The sequence below is a fragment of the Camellia sinensis genome, chromosome 7 (assembly GCF_055761805.1).
Source record: "Camellia sinensis isolate YWXY chromosome 7, ASM5576180v1, whole genome shotgun sequence".
Classification (NCBI taxonomy): domain Eukaryota; kingdom Viridiplantae; phylum Streptophyta; class Magnoliopsida; order Ericales; family Theaceae; genus Camellia; species Camellia sinensis.
This window is the reverse complement of record NC_138967.1, coordinates 143995768-144017889: the sequence shown is the minus strand read 5'-3', so window position 1 is coordinate 144017889 and position 22122 is coordinate 143995768. Positions and strand designations below refer to the sequence as shown.

General features: G+C 39.3%; 1 protein-coding gene and 1 pseudogene across 2 annotated transcripts; both read left to right on the top strand.

The window, feature by feature from the left end:
• Nucleotides 1-5141: 5141 nt before the first annotated feature.
• Nucleotides 5142-12263, top strand: EMB2761 (threonyl-tRNA synthetase, putative / threonine-tRNA ligase). Of its 2 annotated transcripts, none has more exons than XR_014336150.1 (8): nucleotides 5142-5667; nucleotides 7096-7242; nucleotides 7370-7517; nucleotides 8990-9243; nucleotides 9413-9790; nucleotides 10314-10622; nucleotides 10790-11572; nucleotides 11832-12263. XR_014336150.1 is itself a non-coding variant. In XM_028246629.2 (8 exons), the coding sequence occupies exons 1-8, from the start codon at nucleotides 5332-5334 to the stop codon at nucleotides 12090-12092; spliced, it is 2034 nt and encodes a 677-aa protein (XP_028102430.2). In that variant the 5' UTR covers nucleotides 5142-5331; the 3' UTR covers nucleotides 12093-12263. The 2 variants fall into 2 exon arrangements, 1 of the variants encoding a protein (XP_028102430.2); XM_028246629.2 differs by having other exon boundaries at nucleotides 10790-10990.
• A 929-nt stretch (nucleotides 12264-13192) lies between these two features.
• Nucleotides 13193-21382, top strand: LOC145794807 (exopolygalacturonase-like; annotated as a pseudogene).
• Nucleotides 21383-22122: the final 740 nt, after the last annotated feature.

Sequence of the window (22122 nt, the reverse complement as noted above, 5' to 3'; positions counted from 1 at the left end):
TAGTCTCTGTGTTCACCACAACTGCATACGCAGACTTGACAGTGTAAGTTCTTTTGGCCTCATAATGCCATATGCACGTGTCCTCTTTATTCTCAATGGAAATGGGGAGAGCAGCTATTGCGTTTACCTCAGTCGAGGATATCAATCCCTCCAATTTGGCTTTATCTCACGATTTGGTTTGAGGCAGAATCACATCTTGAACAAGGTTAACCGCACATCCAACCGGTTGTCTGGAGTGCAATTTGAAACCTTTAAGCATTGGAACCCATTTATCCTCCCAAAATTTAATTGCGGCCCCATTGAAAACTTGCTAGCGTAAACCTTTGACCAACACTTCACGGCCAGAGAGAAGACTAGACCAAGCCCAAGATACACGGGCCATTTTAACAGCATACAGGAAATCAGAATGGGGATAATAAATACCTTTCATAACTTAGGCACACAGAGAATGGGGAGATCGCAGGAGTCGCCACCCTTGTCTTGCAAGCAAGACTTTGTTGAAAGACTTGAAATCATGAAAGCCTAACCCCCCCTTCCACTTTGGAAGAGTTAATTTGCTCCACCTAGCCTAATGAATGCCCTGGTCCTCCGAATTCCCTTTCCACCAGAAATTACGGATAAGGGAATCTAGTTTGTTGCACACTTTATGAGGAATCAGAAAACAGGCCATCGCATATGTGGGAATAGCTTGGGCCACCGATTTGATGAGCGTCTCTTTGCCACCCTGAGATAAAAGATGAGCTTTCTAGCCATTAAGCTTAGACAGCATTCGCTCAATAAGGAAATTGAAGGCTGCAAATTTTGATGTGCCCCAACACGAAGGTAGGCCCAAATACTTTGCACCTATTCGAACCATGGCCACTTGTAATATCATCCCAACTGGTGTTGAGTAAGCATATCCACATTTGCAAAATATTGAACACTGGATTAGCCAAATTGATCCGTTGGCTTGAAGAATCCCCATAGAGTTTTAAAATACGAAGTACCTCTTTGCATTGGCCCTTTTCGGCTTTGAAGAACAATAAGGCGTCATCCATGAAGAATAAGTACGAAATAATAGGGCAAGTCCTCTGAATTCTCAAATCGACCAGTCGCCCATGTTGGACATTATGCTGTAACAGTCTAGAAAGGACATCAATTATCAGCAATAAGAGGTAAAGAGATAGCGGGTCTCCTTGCCGCAAACCGTGTGAGGGCTTAAAGCTAGCTCGCTGAACACCATTAGCAAACACCGAAAAGGTAATAGTGGAGACGCACTCCATGACCCATTGAACCCATTTGGAACTAAACCCCAATTTTATCATAACGGCACGAAGAAAGTCCCACTAAATTGTGTCATATGCCTCATGGAAATCCAATTTCAAAGCCAAGGATTTGGTCTTACCTCGTTGAAGTTTCAAGGCATGGAAGGCTTCATGGGCCACTATGATATTGTCTTGGATAAGCCGACCGGGGACAAAAGCTAATTGACTCGGAGAAATAAGAGCACCCAGTACCTTTTTTAGTCTGTTGGCCAAAATTTTGGTAACAATTTTCAAATTAAAGTTACAGAGATTGATCGGGCAGAATTGAGACAGCTTTTCGGGCACACAGACTTTAGGAATGAGAACCAAATTAGTGTGGTTCATTTCTTTAAGCATGTAGCCCCCCTTGAAAAAACTTTTAACCGCATTACAAGTAGCTTCACCCACCACACTCCAATATTGTTGATAGAAAAAACTAGGAAACCCATGTAGGCCTGGTGCCTTAAGAGATCCTAGTTGAAAAGCTGCTACCTTGATTTCCAAGTTGGAGACATCTCGAGTGAGGGCGTCATTGTCTTCAGAAGAAATAGCCCTATGTGTTCATCAATCTCAGCATCGGTCGACAACCACCGCCCCGTTTCTGTTTGCAACTTCACCAGTTGGTTCCTTTGCCGCCGTTGGGTAAGAGATGTGTGGAAGAAGGCTGAGTTCTTGTGACCAAAATTTAGCTAGCGAATTCTAGACCATTGGTGAAGAAACATTTGTTCCCGAAGTAATGCGCTGTCGATATCATTTTTCTGCTAAGTTTGCTTGGCCATGTTATCCTCCGAAGGCGGTTTGCCCTGTACCATAGATAATTGCTACCATAGAGTCGCTAGACGAGTCTTTCCATTTCCGAATTCCTGTTTACTCCACACTTGAAGACCTCGCCTGCATATCTTAAGCCGTTGAGTGAGTTGAAACATAGGAGACCCGACTGTTGAACCAACTTGGTTAAAGTCCCCAATACATAACCAAGGGTAATGAATTCCAGCAGCCATCACTTCTAAATTCTTCCAAAAGGTTTGCCACTCTTTTCTGGTGCATAGGAGCATAAAGGAAAACCGCAGTCCAATCTCTACCTCCCCAACTAGAGAGAACACATCGAAGAATATGACGGGTTTGAAAGCGGACATCCAACTGCATAGCATCCGTCCACCATAGGGCCAAACCCCCCGATAAGCCTATTGGCTCCACATAAAATTTATTGGGAAAATGAAGACTACGTCTGATTCTTTCCAACTTAACCTCCTTATTTTTTGTTTCTATTAGAAGAACCACCATGGGACGATGGGTTGTGCATAACCCTTGTAGAATTCGGATTGTCAGGGGACGCCCCAACCCCTGATAGTTCCAGCTGATGATCAGCATGACTCGTATGGCTGTTCAGGGATAGCCACCAAAACCCCTTCATCTTGCTGAAGCTCACCACAGATAGGGAAAGTACTGGCCACTTAAGAGCAGGCATCTAAATCATCTCTAGATTGATCTCCCTAGGGACATGCAGCAGAGCCAGGTCACGTTCCATCCCGTCGACACCTTGCACCCGAACATCCAGAAATTGGTTTTTCCGTGGTTGGCCTACCTTCCTACCAAATTTCTGCCCCTTAACATTATAGGAGACGGACAAGTTCTTGGCAAACTGGCCTGTGAGAGGCGTTGTTGCAAGCTCATGTTTTGAGTTCGAGCATTTCTGAAGTTTAGAAGGTTGGAGGCCATTAGTGGCTTCTTCGGAAGGCTTCCGTTTAAGAGTTAAGTCCATGAAAGCCTGCGAGATGGACACGTCTATAGTTCTGCTTGATGGATCTACCATAGAAGGGCTAATAGGGGATGCGATCTCATCAAGGCCCAAAGACTTCAGCGAAAGGGCCAGGCTTTCATAAGAGTGGGCTTTGGGAGATGGAAGTGAATCTGAAGGCTCAGTAACAAAGTACTGAGGGCCACAACTCGCAGATGGGTTAAGTAAATTGGGGGTCAAGGGTGCATTCAACTAGATCAAAGGCAGTTTGATAGCCCAATGAGCGTGAGGCCCAATAACTGGGTTTGGTTCCCTTAACATTCGTAGCCTAGACAAACCAAAATGGTTTCCTTTAGCTTGAAGTGCTGGCATCGCCGAAAATTCTGGAGTAGTGGTTGTGCTACGCGCACCTTCCCCATCAGGTACACTCACTCTGTTAGACGTACATCCGTGCACAGCCCTACTACTCAGTCGTACAAACACCTCCGAGGCTAGCAGTGCATGCTCTCCCTGTGGTATTGCACGCGTAATCCCCACCCACACGCACCATTGCCTGCTCCCCTGGCACTGTCTGGGTTGTGGCGGTGGTGGAGCCCGAGGTCCAGCTGCAATGAACGATCGTCGAAAAGGCTTAGTCAAAGGCCTCAGACTCCGAGCTACACCGGTGCGCATGTCCGGGCCATATCCCGAGTTGAGACCATGTTTCCGAGAGACAACTTTATAAGCATTCTGGTCATGGCCTATTTTTCCATAATCATAGCAAAACTCAGATAACTTCTCATATTTATAGAGAACTTTGATACTAGCACCACCTAGAACCTTCCATTTTTCTTCATGATGGAAAATGAAACCTTACAGCAACGGCTTAGTAACATCAACCTCAATTCGAATCCTCAAAAAGTTACGCTGCAATAGGAGCCTTTCCGTATGGGCCTCCACGCTGATTAATCACACAATACACCGTCCAATGGTTTCGCCGTGCCCACGGGTTAACTTTTCGATCGGCAAACCATGGACTTGAACCCAAAAGAGACACCAACGAAACTCCAACTCTTATGTGACCATTCCAGGTTGGGGAGGTTGGAGAACAAGAAGACTACCTATAACCGACCAGGGAGCATCCTCAAGAACTTTCTGACGATCTGCAAGCTCTTCAAACTAAAAGAGATAAACATTGTCGTTCCAAGACGAGATTCGCACCGGTGTTCAGGTTTTCCATGCACTGTGGATAATATTGAGAACTGCTTGCCTGTTTAAAATTTTGGGAGCTAGGATTTTGCCCACCAAACACCTTCCAGAGACATCCTCGTTCTCATCAGTGCCTTCGAGTAAGTCAAAACTCTCCATCAAAGCAACTAGGAAAAGAGGGCACGAAGTCCAAGAAAAGAATAGAGAATAAAGAGAAAAGAGAAAAGGGAAACCTGCAGGAAAATCTTGAGGAATAGACAGACAAAGAAAACTGGGAAAGGCATAAACCCTAGACAGCTACTAGACTAGCAGAGAGGCTCTCATTCTAGAGAGAGAATTTTTGACCGTCTTTTTTTTCACTTCCACACTCTTCCCTTCTTATTAGTCAAACATATTTTTAATTTTTTATTCAAATATTAATTTAAAAACTAAACCAAATACTATCTTAATTTTAATTCTAAAAGCATTTTCAATGTTGTATCTTTTTTTTTTTTTAATATCAAATTTAAGTAAAAACTTTATATGATATTACAAGCTCCAATGGAGAATTTTAAGAATGTCCGACCGATCGATCGGTCAGTGTAATTTTTTCATAAGTTTTTGTACAGAGATAGTCATCCTTAAGGACAACCGGTTAGATATCTGGTCGATCGCCCAATAATAAAAATGGCCTGCAATTCCAACGATCATAAATAATGATTTGACGAAAAATATATTTATCTTTAATTTAATAAAAGATCTTGTTTGGGGTGTACTAATAAGTACACACTTTTTATTTTTTTTCTATCACATCACCTCTCTACTTTTCTATATATTTTTTCATAAAAAATTAAAAAATATATTTATTTAGATTATCCCAAACCACCTATTATTATTTGCGAAAGAATTAGAGCAGTAAAAAGAGGCATGTTACATCAAAAAAAAAAAAATTTGATTAAAAAAAAAAAAAACAATGGGCTGGGTTGGAGATGCGCCAAGCAGTCCAAATTTATTTCGTGGTCGTTTGTCATTTGGGGAGAGAGAGCAAAACAGACTCTTCACAGAGAGAAAATCTGCACCACAAAACCTCAATACTCTGTTTTCAGCCAAGATTTAAAGATTTAGAGAGAAAAATTGTAACCAATGTTCGTCGTCCAGAGGATGGCTTTATCTTCTCACTCTCTCTTCACTTTCTCTCTCCGTCTCTCAACAAACGCTGCCTCAATTTCACGCTCTTCTTTCTTCCCTCTCCACTCTCCTTCGAAAACCTTATTCTCAATCTCCAGAACAGCTTTTCAGAGACAAATTAGGGTTTTAGCTCTGTATCACAAGAGAAATGGGGTTTCGACATCGTCCGCTGTGGCTACCGAATCGATTGAGACAGCTTCAATCGCCGAAGATAAGGAAGAGATTTCGACCGAGAAGATCGTTCTTCCCACTAACGATTCATCTGAGAGCCTTCTCAGAATTCGCCACACAGTAATTCAGTTTCTCCCCTTATAAATTTGTCAATTCTTTTACTTTTCTTTGTTTAATTTGTATTCGTTTTCTGTTTGGCTGGCCAGAAAATGAGAAAGAAAATCGATACTTTTTGTCTTTTTCGTCATTCCAGTTAGCCTCTGTTTGGGAAGTGGGTTGATTTTTGACTTTTTGGCTTTTTTTACTATTTTAGCATAGGATAAAAAGTTTGGTTTGGGAGTATTTTTTTGATTTTTTTGATTTTGTTGGTTTTTTTTTTTTTTTTGAGAGAGAATAATGTAATGATTACGAGGTGATATTTTATTTTTTGTAGTTAAAATAGATTTTTTTTTTTTTTGGGCTGAAATAGCAAAAAAAAAAAAAAAAGAAAAAAAAAAGCCCCATTTAGCTCTTGCCAAACGGAGCCTTAATTGGAAGTGTTAGCTCCCAAAGATTTAATTTTTTCCCAATATTTAAAGCCAGAGAATACCCCTGTTCCACCTGTAATATTTAAATGTTAGTTATGTGATTTAATTCATTCTGGTGCCCTATTTGATTGATTACACTATAAACACCGTGAAAATAAATAAAAGGAAACAAAATATAGAACTTTGAAACCTCATAACAAAAAGTTGATTGAATTTGAATTTATTTCCTCTGTAATATGAAGAACTAGAGGAATCATATTATTTTAACCCCCCCCCCCCAAAAAAAAAAAAAAAAAGAAAAAAAAAGAAAAGAAGGGGAAATGCAATTCAGTGTAGGTTTTCAAAAAAAAAAAAAAAATTCAAATTAGTGGTAAACTTTATGAACTTTAATAATTAAAGTTATAAACTTTTTCATGAATTTGTAAATATTTTGTGAAGATCCCACTTATTTGTAATTTTCCAAAAAAATAACAAAATATGAAAAGCACACAGTGAGGCTGTTTGTTGCAGCTTCTAAGAGGTGACTGTAGTTTATTTTAATTTGGGAGTCTGTGCTAGACTATTTGGTGCAGCTTTCGCTTATAACTTATTGGACAGAAACAACTTAAATGAGCTAAAAAATGCTAATTATTTGGAAGTTTGGGAAGGGTGTTTTCTGATTATCAGCTTTTAACTTAAAAAAAGCTCTACCAAACAGGGCCACTAGAGGAAGCATTATTGTTACTGTTGTTTTTTTGGAGCTGTTGCCATTGAAGTTATATTTGGACTTGAAATGTCATGTATTGTATATGTCATAATGAATTAGGACGAGACATTTGTTCAATTTTCAATAGAATGGTCAGGACACATTAGCATTGACCCATATTAGGTGCTTTTAGCACTGGATCATGCTATCTTCCCATGTTTATATAAACGTAAGTAAATGTAAATCCATTTGTACATAACCAAAAGAGCATACGAAGACATACATGTTTAACTACTACAATGTTTTTGGACTAAACAATCTCATACATCAATGCAGTGTGCTCATGTAATGGCCATGGCTGTTCAAAGGATCTATCCAGATGCAAAGGTGACCATCGGTCCATGGATAGAATGTGGGTTTTATTACGACTTTGATATGGAGCCCTTGACTGATACAGACCTGAAAAGGATTAAGAAGGAGATGGTGAGCAGACTCAGTTCATGGTTACTAGCATTATCATTTTTAACTAAATGGAAGGTCATGAACTTGGGAGAATATTCATTAGCCTATTATTTCAGGGTACAGAATTTATTTCTTAAATCACCTGTAGGATCGCATTATTGGTCGAAATTTACCACTAATTAGAGAAGAAGTTACCAGAGATGAAGCTGAGAGACGAATAAAGGCTATCAATGAACCTTACAAGATGGAAATATTGGAAAGTATCAAGGAAGGTCCCATCACAATCTATCATATCGGTAAGGCTTGTAAATGCATGCATTCATTTTTGCTTCCAGCTCTTTGTGAAACTAACCATTCTAAGCATTTTATGTTGGGAAATCTATGTTGACAACTTTATTCTTTAGTTCTTGCTATTTGGAAAACTAATCACATTTAAAAATGTTTTTTTCACTGTTCGATTTTATTCCCAGTGATGTGGTTGCCAACTTGTTACATATTTTGTGAATTTATGCTTGTTAATTAATTAGAAAATAATTTTTTAAGGTTTATCTAAATTAGCGTGCTGTGATACCTACTATGGTGTGTGGGGTGGGCCACGAGATCCTCAATTGCAATGCAAACTGTATCTTATTATTAATGAATGGAAACCATAAAGGGTGAGAGTATCTTGTGCGCTGAGGATTCTGTACAGCTGTTTTTAGGGGTTTTGAAATGGGATTCTGTCTTTCTTGAGTTGATTTGAATTTGAGTCTTGTCTCTTGACACATTTGGTTGCAATACCAACTCATACGTCCATGTAATTTAGTGTAACAAGGTGAAGTTGTCTCATGCCTTGTGCAATGCAGTTGAAATCCCACTTGAAGATGAATGGTGCCTATGGCCTTAGTTTGAGCCCTTGACTGTAATATGAAATGTTCTTTTCATTCTAATGATGAAATTTCAGCATGCATTTTGCCAAAGGTTTCTGAGTTCTGTGCAACATGCTTAGCTTCCTTATTGGAATAGAATCACTTTGTTAGTTATTTGAGAGCCAAGACAATCATATTGAGTGAAGTTTGTGTAGATAGCTGTGTAGATGAAAGAAGAAGGGATTTCTTGAGGTAGACAATTGGACTTGCTCTCCAGTTGCTGCCTTTGAAATTGCGCTTTTATTTGAGAATCTGGAAAAAAACAAAAAATTGTCCACTGTAAGGATAAATTGGGAAGATTGTTCTTGCTTATACTAGGTACATATTTTCGCCTCTGTCTTTTGCCTTTTCTTGTAACTAGCTCTATTCCTTAACCTCTTAATAGACTTTTCTTATTTTTCTGATTTGGTGGTATTAATACATTAAGGTGGAACATTCTACATTTTAATGTTAGTGATTTGGAAGTTGGGTATTACTATTACGGTATTACCACATAAAAGTAGTTAGAAGGTGTTAGACACTGTTTTGGATTATCACATGGAAGGATTGGTAATTGATAAGCATAAAAAGGGAGCATGGGATGTGGTGTTGACTGTTGGCTATGTGAAGAAATCACATGGTTATTTGTTAGTCCAGAAGAAGGAAAAGCACCTTGTTTCTTGATGAAACACTGTAGATATAACTTTTCTTTAGTGATCTACTGGCGTGCTTAAGGTTAGTAGAAAGAAACATGTAACTTAATTTAGTAAATTAGTGTGTTCTTGCGTGAATAATTTGAAGTCTCATGCAGTAAGGTTGAACCATCTGCAAATGTTTGTCATGCTTGCTCTACTCTCTACCCTATTCTATATCCTTTCCAGGTAATGAATGGTGGGACCTTTGTGCTGGGCCCCATGTTGAGTCTACTGGAAAAATTGACAGGAAAGCTGTTGAACTTGAATCTGTTGCTGGTGCCTACTGGAGAGGAGACACAGATAAACCAATGCTCCAAAGGATTTATGGCACAGCATGGGAGAATGATAAACAACTGAAAGCGTACCTTCATTTTAAAAAGGAGGCTAAAAAACGGGATCACAGGCGCCTCGGCCAAGATCTTGATCTGTTCTCCATACAGGTAGATCTCATTTGCAATTGCAACGAAACTATGTTGTGCTACTTTCTACTGCCTATTAATGGCTTAGAGTTGCTAATTTGTTATTATTTATTTCGAAAGTTACTCATTGCTATTCATTTGCAAAGACAAATTTGCAGTTGAAACTCAACCTTCTGTGACAAATTTGTAGGATGAAGCTGGTGGAGGTTTGGTGTTCTGGCATCCAAAGGGGGCAATTGTGAGGCACATTATAGAAGGCTTCTGGAAAAAAATTCACATGGTACGTGGTTATGATCTGTTGTATACACCGCATGTAGCAAAGGCAGATCTTTGGAAAATCAGTGGTCATCTGGACTTCTACAAAGAGAACATGTATGATCAGATGAAGATTGAGGAAGAACTTTACCAGCTGCGACCAATGAACTGCCCTTACCATATTTTGGTTTACAAAAGGAAGCTTCACTCTTATAGGGATTTTCCAATAAGGGTTGCGGAGCTGGGAACTGTATATAGATATGAATTATCTGGAAGCTTACATGGCCTTTTCCGTGTAAGAGGTTTCACTCAGGTACATTTTCATTTCTTAGATTTATATCTGGAAACTTTTAGTTGGTATTTGTTTGTTTTGGTAATTGTCAAAGTTGATTTGAGACATCAAATTATGTCATGTTTCATGGACACTTCAGATAAAATACTAGTTTCAGATCTGTGGTCTGTGTTCTCGAATCTTTTATATCATCAAGATTAGACATCTAGGTTGCTTGTTGAGTAGATTTTGAAGTACATTAAACCACCTGCTGATTGTATCATTGGGGGGCACATTTACTTAGGATTACGCCCATCTGGGTTGGCCGATGCTTGGTCAAGTCGAGGCTTATATTTTTATGACTCTAGTCAGCGTCTTTGACAGACACAGTGTTGAAACCCTATGCTACCACGTCAAGACAGTAGCGCTGGCAGATGCATGGCTAACTTTGTTGGTGATGGGCTGTGGGCATCAACATGTTTTCATAGTGTGGCATCATTAATAAGCACATTGTAAATCATGGTATTTGCAATATCTATAATTTCACTTTCTATTGATTTTGCAGGATGATGCACACATATTTTGTTTAGATGATCAAATCAAAGATGAGATCAGGGGTGTCCTAGATCTCACAGAAGAAATATTACTGCAATTTGGTTTTAGCAAGTATGAAGTGAACCTTTCAACGAGGCCAGAAAAAGCTGTGGGAGGTGATGATATATGGGAAAAAGCAACATCTGCCCTTAAAGATGCATTAGATGATAAAGGGTGGAGCTATCAGGTTGATGAAGGTGGTGGTGCCTTTTATGGTCCAAAGATTGATCTCAAGATTGAGGATGCTCTTGGAAGGAAGTGGCAATGCTCAACCATACAGGCAAGTCCAGAACTTATGATTGGCTTATAATTTGTTTGGGGGTATTTACAGCACAAGTATGTCATCACAGTCATGTTGTTTTCTCTCACATGTTCTCTTCGGTCTTTACTGGTGGTGAAACACTGATCTTCTAATGGAAAAATATTTTTCTTTTTCCATGTGGACAGGTTGATTTTAATTTACCGCAGCGTTTTGACATTACATATGTTGATTCAAACTCAGAGAAGAAGAGGCCTATCATGATTCACAGAGCAGTTCTTGGATCCTTGGAGCGGTTCTTTGGAGTCCTCATAGAGCATTATGCTGGAGATTTTCCATTGTGGCTATGTCCAATCCAAGCTCGAGTTTTACCAGTAACTGACACACAGGTATCTTCAGTTTCATAGGCTTGCAATTTAGTCTGTTCCATAAAATTGAGATTCCATTTGATATGAATGAAAATCTAATCTAATAAAAAGAACCCTCTGATATCTGTGATGCTTTTTCAATACTGTTTGTGATGCATCATAATAGAAGCTTGCACAGTACCCTATTGCAGACATCTCTTTATTTTTTATTTATTTACATTTATATTTTGATTTGACCTTTTGTACCCAAAAAAAAAAAACTTTAACCTTTTATACATGTTTATTCAATTTTATTCTGATTTACATTTCAACTTTATAGTTGTACCTAGTGCACATGGTTCCCGACCCCGTATTGTTTTATGCATACATACACGACATACAACAGGTGCATGATTGTGTGTTTTTGACATAAAAATACACATAAAACCCTTACCTACTGCTAAATTGGCAAGATAGTCAATTGTTTGTTATTGAGAGTACAATACTAATCTTCATATATGACAAGGGGCATTGTGTGGTCAAATGGTAGATGATCATGCTGCTAAGTGTGAAAATGTAGGTTTGAGCATGAGAGCAACTACTTCATGCAAAATAATGCCAAAGGTAAGTCTCTCTCTAATCTCACCTCTCTCAGCACCCTTGATTAAAGGGAACCAGCACTGGTATTTTTTTTAAAACTGAAATTGAAAAGAATGTGTGATATATGCTTATGGAGGCTACAGTGGATAGTCTCCACCATGCCAATAGATTGTGCATATGCTCACATGACATGAGATTGCTTCAGTTGTGCATGTCATACTCCCTGTAGGATTTGTGCCATAATAGTTGAGAGGAGTGACCAATTGTGTTTATATGTTTTCAGCTCGAGTACTGCAATCAAGTGACAAGCAAACTGAAAGCAAGTGGTATTCGGGCAGAAGTTTGCAGTGGTGAGCGCCTGCCAAAGCTCATTCGAAATGCAGAGAAGCAGAAAATCCCATTGATGGCTGTTGTGGGGCCCAAGGAGGTCGAGACACAAACACTTACAATTCGATCTAGGTTTGGTGGAGAGCTGGGGACCATGACAATTGATGATTTTATTAGCAGAACCAAGAATGCCACTGAAAACAGAACAACATTTTGAAATGCTAGTAGTCGACGATTCTTGGATGTCCTGCGACCCCAACAGCATTATTGATTACAATTGTTTCATGTATACGAGGATTGAGGATTAAATCAGATACGCCATAATTAAAACAATTTTGTTCTTGAATTTTTGAAATCAGATATACCATAATTGCAATTATTTTGTTCCTGAGTTGTTTTGGAAAGTGATTAAGGCAACCTGAGAACTTGAACTTGCAGTTTGTGTCATTTATCAATTTTGTGAACTATGAGGGGCATTTATAAACTGCTTGATGTAGATGTTTCCTTACAGGGTGCGATGCACGGGTTCGAATTTTACTGAAAAGTAATGTAGCTTCTCTTTCTTCTATTTTCTTATTTCTGGTTGTTATATATATATATATATATATATATATTTATGTAGCAGTGACATAGTGCATGAGGCTTCCTACAGTGGAGTCTGAGAGGGCAAGATATCTGCATCTGGAAATTGAAAAGCCTATGCCCCCAATTCGAGTCTAAGAGAGCCTATCATTACATGCCCGATTAGAAAAGGTCAGACTTTTAACACAACCATGAAGACTGTAAAGTCTATACTTCTTGAACGAGTGATGCTAAATCCATTAACTGGATTGTCATAAATTCAAAAAATTTAAGCACAAACATAATGATTTATCACATGGCTTTTCCAAACGGGGTGTGAATTGAGACTTAATCAGTGTGAACATGTGATACATTTTGTGCTATTTGTAGTAGACTCAAAACTTACACTGAACAAATAAAATAAAATAAAAAATAAATTTTGAAGAGTTTTTGCTTGTGCATGTGCGCTGCCAGGTGCAAAAAAGCTCCCCATGAGAATGTATCTTAATCAATGATTTTTTGACCCTAAATAATATATAGAGAAAAATCTGAACTGCAAATCAAAGCTGAACATTTTGGGCAAACTGTTGTGAGGATGCACTCCTTACTCCTAAAGAGTCTGGATCCTCGGCCGCAAACATTTTGGGCAAGAGTGCATCCTCACATTTTGGGCAAACAAGTTTGCCCTATATATATTCATTTTCTTTCATTTCTCTAATCCTGCCAAAACACAGAAAAAAGGGCAAAAAAAAAAAAAAAAACTTTATAGCTTGTACTTCATTTTTATTCTTATTTTTCCTGTTCTTTTTCATGTCCTTAAAAAATTCAAGATCAAAACATAACTTCTTTATATTTTTGCTATGAAATAGGTTATGTACCCAGAATTTGTATCCCAAAACTTATCCTAAAAGTGAAATGTATAGCGTAAATTATAGACATTGTGTTGCGGGCCATTCTTATAGAATGAATGTAGCCTGTTGATATAATTTTTAAGTAATTTTTTTTTTCTCTCCTAGATATATAGTATTGTTATTTTCCTATCTATCTTCTTACTTAATGTAACAAAGTTAAAGTAGTGTGTGTTTATACATAGGGTATAATGAGTTCTTTGAAAGAGGCATGTGCATCAAAGGATCCAAGCACAATTGTGATATCACAAGGGACATATATGGTTGGTCCAGTGAAGTTTCAAGGACCTTGCAAGGCTCACAGTACCATTGATGATCAAGGAACTTGGAAAGCTCCTAAAGACCTCGATAAAATCAAGTCACAAGATGGTTGGATTATGAGAGGGTGGTTTGCGCCGTGCAAATGGGCCAAGCTAAGTTTGCGTGGATCTCGGATTTGAGCCGTGCAAATGAGCCGGGTTGAGTTTGTGTGCAAAGTGAGCCAAGCTAAGTTTGTATGGGCCTTGTGTTTGTGCCGTGCAACAAACCAAGCTAGATGGACTTTGTTTAGCTCTGTATGTCATTCTAGGTTGATGTGGCTTTGGGACCGAGCTAGTTTTGGGGAGACCGGACAATGGTTGACAGTTTATGATAGCAGAGTTGATCACATAACTGAGCCAAAAAACCGAGCAAGGTCTTGTAGCTAGCACGACATAACGTGTTGCTCGACAGTCTTAAATGCAAGAATTCAATACGGCTACTCGGTCCTTGACTAACCAGGATAGCACTTAGCTTGATGACCGAGGTAGGAGTGGTGTTATTTTACTCGCACTTTGGAGATAAGGGTGTTAAAGAATAGGAATTATCCTTCAAGAGATAGACTCCTGATGGGACTCTACGAAGAGGATTTAGAGTCCTGCTACAAGTCTACCTTGTGGAATACATAAAAGCTCAGAGGTAAACTTTAAAAAGGTAATGCAACTTTACTCACTGAATTTCTAGAGAGCTTTTCCTATATTGATCTTAAGGGCAAACTTAAGCATCGGAGGGATTTTCCTGCACACACCCGCTGGTTAGCTCGCCTGAGTTGTTTTGCAGGCTATACGACACCATTCAAGGTAAATAAGCTTGATCATGAGGAGTACACGTGTGACGAATATTTTGTGCCCGTACAAATTATTTTCCAAAACATTGATGGCTTGGCACTCTCAGGTGGAACTTTTGATGGCCAAGGAGAAATTGCTTGGAAAGAAAATAATTGTGCCCAAACAGGAAAATGCAATTCACTACCCACTGTAAGTCCTATTGTTTCTAATATTTTGTAGCTTCAACCATATAGTAATTAGTGCAAGTAAAGGGTTGTTTTTGGTTGTGCTTTTGTTTTCTTACTTTCATTTTTCATCAAAAATATAAATAATGAAAAGATCAAAAAAAAAAAAAAAAAAATGAAGTCGTTTTTTATTTTATATGTGAAAACAATTTTCAAAAATTAACTTTCTTGGACTACCCCAATGTGTGCTCATTAATCTCAATGTATATGTAAATATACTGACAAATACATAAAAGATCAGACCCAAAAATTGCATATTCAAATATTGTAGCTTAAAGGGGGGTGACAAATGCTTTTTATTTATTTATTTAAGAATTAAAAAAAAATACGTTTGTTAATTGTTAAAAAATTTACCCTTTTTTTTTAATGAGATAGTTTGTGAGTCTTTTCATACTTTTGCATTTTTGTGAGAAAATGCTATATTACCCTTACGGTGTTATGTAGTCCTTGTTAACATAACCAATTATCGGTAAAATTGTTTTTGTTCAATTTTGCTTAGATTATCAAAACAATTGATTTTTTTTATGCGAAGTTACTTATTTAGCCAACAGAAGTGTTTGGGAGAGTAAGGTGCATATACTATATGTACTTACGTAAGTTTTCACAAATATATATAAGCTATCTCATAAAATAGTGTAAGTTCTTACAAATATACGTAAGTTATGATTTTTAAAATTTTTATGGACTAATTTACGTATTGCCATTAGCCAAACCATACAACTTGTTATTTTTAGATTTTTAGCCAAAAAGTGGTAGCCAAACAAATCCCAATAGTTATGGAAGTTTGATTTTGTTTTCATTTTCTCAATTTCGATTTTTCAAAAATAAAAACAATAAAAAGTTCAAAAACATAAATTTCTTTTCATATCGTTTCATTTTCGCAGTTAAAAAATAACCTTTTGTGAAATACTAATGACCGCTATGATGTTTGTGTGAACTTTTCACTGAAAAAGTAAAGAAATGTGTAACAAATGTATATATAAAAATTTATTAAATTGTTCTGAGAATATGTAAAAAGTATATTAGAATTTAAAATTCAAAAGTGTATCAAATTTTTCTATATTCGTCTCTCCAAACAGAACATCCGATTCAACTCGGTCACAAGAGCAATAATTCAAGACATAACTTCATTAAACAGCAAGTTCTTTCACATGATTCTAAGCTGCAAGAACATGACACTTCAAGACATCACCATAAATGTGCCAGAGACGAGCCTAAAGACTGATGGAATCCACATTGGGCGTTCCAGCAGGATCAACATCACGGGCACATGTTGGGATCGGGGATCCCGCCTAAGACCTTATAGAAATCATACCAAGCAGAACAACACACCCTCATAGAAGGAGACACCATATTTAACGTGGTTCGGTCTCAAAGCTTACGTCCACGGGAGAGTAACCGGTTATTACTATACCATTGGAGAGATTACAGAAAGATTACAATAGAGGAGGAGCTCACACTTTCCTCACTCAGCCACTCTCCCATCTCCCTCGCTCACACCGAGAGAGACGGTCTCTCCGCCTCACATCTTTCACTCTCTTTGGTTTGCTCGGTTTGCTCCATCTCTCTCTGCTCTCTCTTCCTCTATTTATACACTGAGAATGGTAGAGAGCTGGTTGGCCTTGCACATGGCCAGCTGTTCCTTCACTTTTGGTGGCTGTCCACTTTTGCGGCTTGTCTTTGCGGCTTGTCTTTGCGGCTTGTCGGTTGGCAGCCGCATTCCTTGACATGGTGTGCTGTGTTTTCACATGTGAAGAGAATCACCCCTCACATGGGGTGATATCAACAAATCACCCCCTCAACCCATGTGAGGTGATCTAGTGCACACATTGCTGCTAATCTTGTTATGCCCAAATTTTAGCATAGTCTGCATCTCTTCACTGAGACGCTGCATCCCCTGAAGCTAGAGATAATACACCAAAGATACAAAAGGAGGAGGGAATCCTACATCCTCAACTCAACTCACACCACTCTCTGATTTGGAGAGAGCCTCTGCTCCTATCTCCCACAGATCTCTTCCACGCTTCCTGTCTCGGATGTCTTCACCTGCTATGCTTGAACTTGCGTAACCAAGATATCCGACACCCTCTAATTGGATGTCCTGCACCCCCTACTGAGATGCCCTTGACTGTCATGTCTTATCTCGCAGGACCAGTCATTGAAGCAATAGAAAACTCGTTGTTTATCCCATCAACGTCCTTGGTCTTCTTTGCTCGGAGCTTTTCCTCTGAACTATCAGCCTTTGCCCTCTGCACTTCTGAACAACCTCCTAGCGTTTCCACATATGCTCGTTGTCTGTGCCTTTCCAATCCCTGATTTGCTATCCAGTAGATTGATGGTTGACAGTAGCTTCATCTGTCAAAGCATCGTCAGCTATGCAATTTTGCATAGTGCTCGCACACATGGCTTCTGGTCTCCCTGCGTCGAGCTCGCTTGAGAGATTCGCATCAACTCTATCCTTCGCTGCCATGGAACTAAAGAAACCACCATAGAGAAAAAGACTTGCCACTCCTTGGCGCGCACTCTTGCGTTTTACCCGTCTCAATTTCTCTGTCTGGAAGTTCCTGTGAACTTTCAACAACCCATTGCTACATACTTTTCTCGCGCCTCTGTACGACACTCTAGCGTACCCTTGCATTGCTGCATGTCTGCATTTATGCTTCTGCGCTTAGTATGCTCCTCTACAACTATTGTTCTACACATCCACATTTCATCAGTACCTACTCATATACAGTAGCTCCAACAGCCACAGCATTTCCTTGAGCCTGTACTTGTTGCCAAATCATTTGTCCATCGATGAATGGTCTTGAACCAGATCTTCCGATGTACTTCGAAGATAATCATCTCTGCAATCCTCTGATCGCCCCCTGACCAATCCTGATCTCCCTCGATCCACTACTTGATCAAGCCTGATCTCCTCTGGTCTTCAATGATCTATCTGAATCTGTATCTGGTTGTCCAATCTGGTCAGAATCTACCAATTCTAACCTTTTAAGTGAATCCGCAGCGTTCCACAATATCCGACAACCTTCCTTCGTCTATTAAAGATGACAAACTCCCATGTTTTGACAATCTTTAAAAAACCATTCAGAATTTCACTATTCTGACCTCGCGGTTGTGTCCGGAATGATCCGTTTAGCTAGGACCAACCTTCGCTGCACTTTCGGGGACCTCACTGAAAACCATCCCCGAAAGTTGGGCCACACCACAATTTTTTGAAAATTCTGGGCCAAATTACAATTTCAGAAGTTCAGGGAATATTTCGTACTCCAACAGAATATTTCGTTCACTGCACCTCATGCCGTCTACCACTTTGATTTGCTTTTTTTTTATACAAAAACTCCAATTCCAGAATCTGACCGTATGGATGTGTTCGGAATACTCAAAATAGTTGGAAAGCACTATTGGATTGCCAGAAACGAACTCTGAATGGCTTAGATCAAGCCAAAACATTTCGTATGCCTCAGATTTGCGACTACACCTTAGCCGCGAAGCATTGGATTCTTTCTATTGCGGCTACACCTTAGTCGCATCACACTGGATCCCTCTTCTGTGTGCTGACGTTGCAGATGACGTGGCAATGACGGTGCTAACGTGGCACCGACTGGACCGCCACGTGTCAATGACGTTGACGACACGTGTCACTGACTAGACGGACACGTGGCGCTGACGTGGATGCCACGTGTCATTGACGTCTACTGACGGGCCTCTGACGTGGTGCCATGTGGCGTGCGCGTTTCGTACACACGTTCCTTCTACTCCCCTTCTTCCTTCCGCCGCGCGTGGGGCGCGTGCACGAGACTGGGCCGACGCGTCGTCTCACTGCACAGCGCGTGAACGCGCGTGCTGAGACTAGGACTTACGCGCTATGTTCAGGTGGCGCGTGGAGGCGCGTTCCGGCTCGTCTGGGGCTCTTCTTTGCATATTTGGACTCCTCTCGTCGAGACCTTGCTCCTGGTATGCTCGAAACCTGATTTTGAGCAATTTGATTTCTGGACAGTTTCGAAAATCACACTGTTTTTGTTCTGAAACGCCATCAACAAGGCTCTGATACCACTTGTTGGGATCGGAGATCCTGCCCAAGACCTTATAGAAATCATACCAAGCAGAACAACACACCCTCACAGAAAGAGACACCATATTTAATGTGGTTTGGCCTTAAAACCTACGTCCACGAGAGAGTAACCGGTTATCACTATACCATTGGAGAGATTACAGAAAGATTACAATACAGGAGGAGCTCACACTCTCCTCACTCAGCCACTTTCTCGTCTCCTTCACTCACACCGAGAGAGACGGTCTCTCCGCCTTACATCTCTCATTCTCTTTGGTTTGCTCGGTTTGCTCCATCTCTCTCTGCTCTCTCTTCCTCTATTTATACACTGAGAATGGTAGAGAGCTGGCTGGCCTTGCACATGGCCAGTTGTTCTTTCACTTTTGGTGGCCGTCCATCTTTGCGGCTTGTCTTTACGGCTTGTCAGTTGGCAGTCGCATTCCTTGACATGGTGTATTGTGTTTTCACATGTGAAGAGAATCACCCCTCACATGGGGTGATATAAACAACACACATATAAAAACAGGCGACGTTTGTGTGTCCCTAGGCGACGGCAGCCAACAGGTAAACAATGAGAAAGTGAAGTGTGGGCCCGGCCACGGCATTAATATTGGAAGCCTGGGGAAGTACCATGGTGAAAAGCCAGTTGCTGGGGTGACTCTAAAGAATTGCACAATGACTAACACAATGAATGGGGTTAGGGTTAAGACATGGCCTGCCTCTCCAAGTGGGGTTGCCTCAGACTTGCATTTTGAGGACCTTGTTATGAACAATGTTAGCACGCCTGTTTTGATAGATCAGCAATACTACCCATATGATCAATGTCAACCAGAGGTACATCAAAATCTATACTCTGTTGACAATGAATGAGGATTTTATGTTGGTATCATGCTGCCATAACACGTAATAGGCCTGGAATCACCCACGCATCCTATAATCATTCATGCAAATGAAAAAAGAAATAAGAATTTTTTTTTCTTTTTTCGAACGCTTGACATTAGATTACGAAACCAAAGCTAAAGCTTTACACAGTCCTTCAGGAGGATTACAAAGCCAGTTAACAGGTAGAGACCCATTAAAAAAGGCTCTGGCTGTCCAATGAGCAGCTCTGTTGGCCTCACAAGGAGTCCACAAAAAGGAAAAATTACAATAGGTGGCCAAGCATCTAATGTCCTCAATGATAGTAGCACAACTCCAAGGCGGATCATCCTCCGACACACATAAGCAGATCACTGCTTTGTTATCACCAACAATTTCCACTTGAGGGAGAGATTAAGGGAACGAGCTAAAAGACATGCCCATCGAATCGCCATGGCTTCTCCTTGCATGACTGACCCCACTACCTCCATTTGCATTGCTCCATTCACAATAGAGCCATAATAGTCTCGATAAGCACTGCGATTGATGCTTTCGAAGTGCTAGGCTGTAACGCTACATCGCAATTGGCTTTGAGAGTCCCATGCCAAGGAGGAATCCACGTCCGTGACACTTCTGTACGATAGCATGAAAGGCCAGAGCTCTGAGGACTGATTGGCAACCCAAGAAATAAGAAAACTTCAAAATGTGGGATTTGGGCCTATTCCTGCCCACTTATATGATTTGAACTGTTCAAATTGTGGGGAATCACCAAGCAGATCAATAAAACACAAAATGAAATTGATTAGATATCAATTTGGTATAACCATATCACATTTATCTTTATAGAAAATGAATGATTTATTCTAAAAAAATGTGACCGGTCAATATGATTTTTTTTATTATTGATCTTCTGATAGGTCCTTCAAATTAATGTTTGGAATTATGGAAATGAGTTTAGAATATACCCCCACCAAGGACTGTTAATAAGGCACAACATTGCCTATTGATAAATACCTAACTTTAGTTATTTTTTATTTATTTTTATTTTTTAAATTGACTCATCAATATAAAATAAAATACTAATAGATATATTCAAAAATTGTAGATCGCGCACAAATATATGGATTATGTTAAAGATCTAAAATCCCCATTTTCATCAAAAGATGAAATAAATTTTTTTTAATGAACTATTTTTCAACAAATCAATTGCCAAATGGTTTTAGGCACAACACCGCCCCAAATCCTACTTTTGTTATACTTCTAACTAATTATGCAGTAAAAAAACTACACATTGCCACAGCAGGGCTGCCGGAGGTTCTGCAAAATATATATATATATATATTTTCTGTTGGATAGATTTGAACATTTTTTGTTGATTTCAAATTCCTTCGTGTGTGAAGATCACCAATGTGAGCTTCAAAGATATCCCGGGAACATCTGCAACTGAGCTTGCAGTAGGGGTTCACCGTGCCAGGATGTGAAGATAAGTGGCATTTGTGATACAATGGTGAAAATGGATCTTCTGCTCAATGTGCTAATGACAAGCCCACTGTCACCAGCAAAAATTCCCCCCTGCCTGCGCTGCCCCGGCTCCCCAATCTAATCCTTAGTCTTCATTTAGATGCTAATTAATCATCATATTAAAATGACTATATGTGTGTGTGTATAGAGAAAATTTATCTCTTTGCACCTCTTCATGCTCAAAGGCATGATGAGTTTGGTGAAGTTTTGTACTTGTAATTTTTCTATGTTCTTGTTTATACTATACTTGTAAACAACACTACTCAATAAAGATATGGATTGACAAATTAGTATAAGATTGTTAGAGTTGGTATTTATTGATTGTACAAATTGAATGTCACATGTTGATTAGTTGTTGTTGGGGAGGGAAAAAAATGTTTCCCTGTGACCTTCCTCAAATGACAAATGGGTTTTCAAAAAAAAAGAAAAAAGAAAAAAAAAGGGCGATTAGGAAGTGGAGCGAGGATTTTGTCCTTGGAGCCAAACATTGTGTATAGAAATTTAGATGAATAATATGGATTATGTTGATGTTTTTAGATCCTAATTTGCATTGTGTCAAAATATACCAGACATACAAAAATTGAATATAAACAAAAAGAATAGTTTATTTATTTATAAAATACACAGTTACTTAGTCATCGAAAAAAAGTGATTTTTGATAGTCATTTTTACCAAGGAATTCATTTTGGTTGAAAGTATTTTACAATTTTAAAGGTAAAAAACATTTTTTTTGAATCTTACAAGATAGACCAGATCTTATCAACTTTACCATCGTTAGCACCACCATTACCACTCTGTCACCACAGTACTGCCACCGCGTGTCACGACCCCAATCCGCCCCTAGTAGAATGGTGCAATGATGGCCAATAATCCGAGATCACCAAAGGCCAACTTACAAAGTCACACACAATCAGAGTATACATATGGGGCTCACATGTGCGGAAGCAACAAATTTAAATCCAAGTAGTCCATAAGATGTCATGACCCGAACCCGTCCCAAGGGTTAAGGACATAACCGGCCAATAATCATAAGATT

What these genes read in the sequence shown, in the direction of transcription:
- EMB2761 (XM_028246629.2), top strand. Translation starts at nt 5,332, where the DNA reads ATGTTCGTCGTCCAGAGGATGGCTTTATCTTCTCACTCTCTCTTCACT. An exon ending in GGCAATGCTCAACCATACAG is followed by an intron (nt 10,623 to 10,789) that starts GCAAGTCCAGAA and finishes CCATGTGGACAG; the next exon opens with GTTGATTTTAATTTACCGCA. An exon ending in TACCAGTAACTGACACACAG is followed by an intron (nt 10,991 to 11,831) that starts GTATCTTCAGTT and finishes ATATGTTTTCAG; the next exon opens with CTCGAGTACTGCAATCAAGT.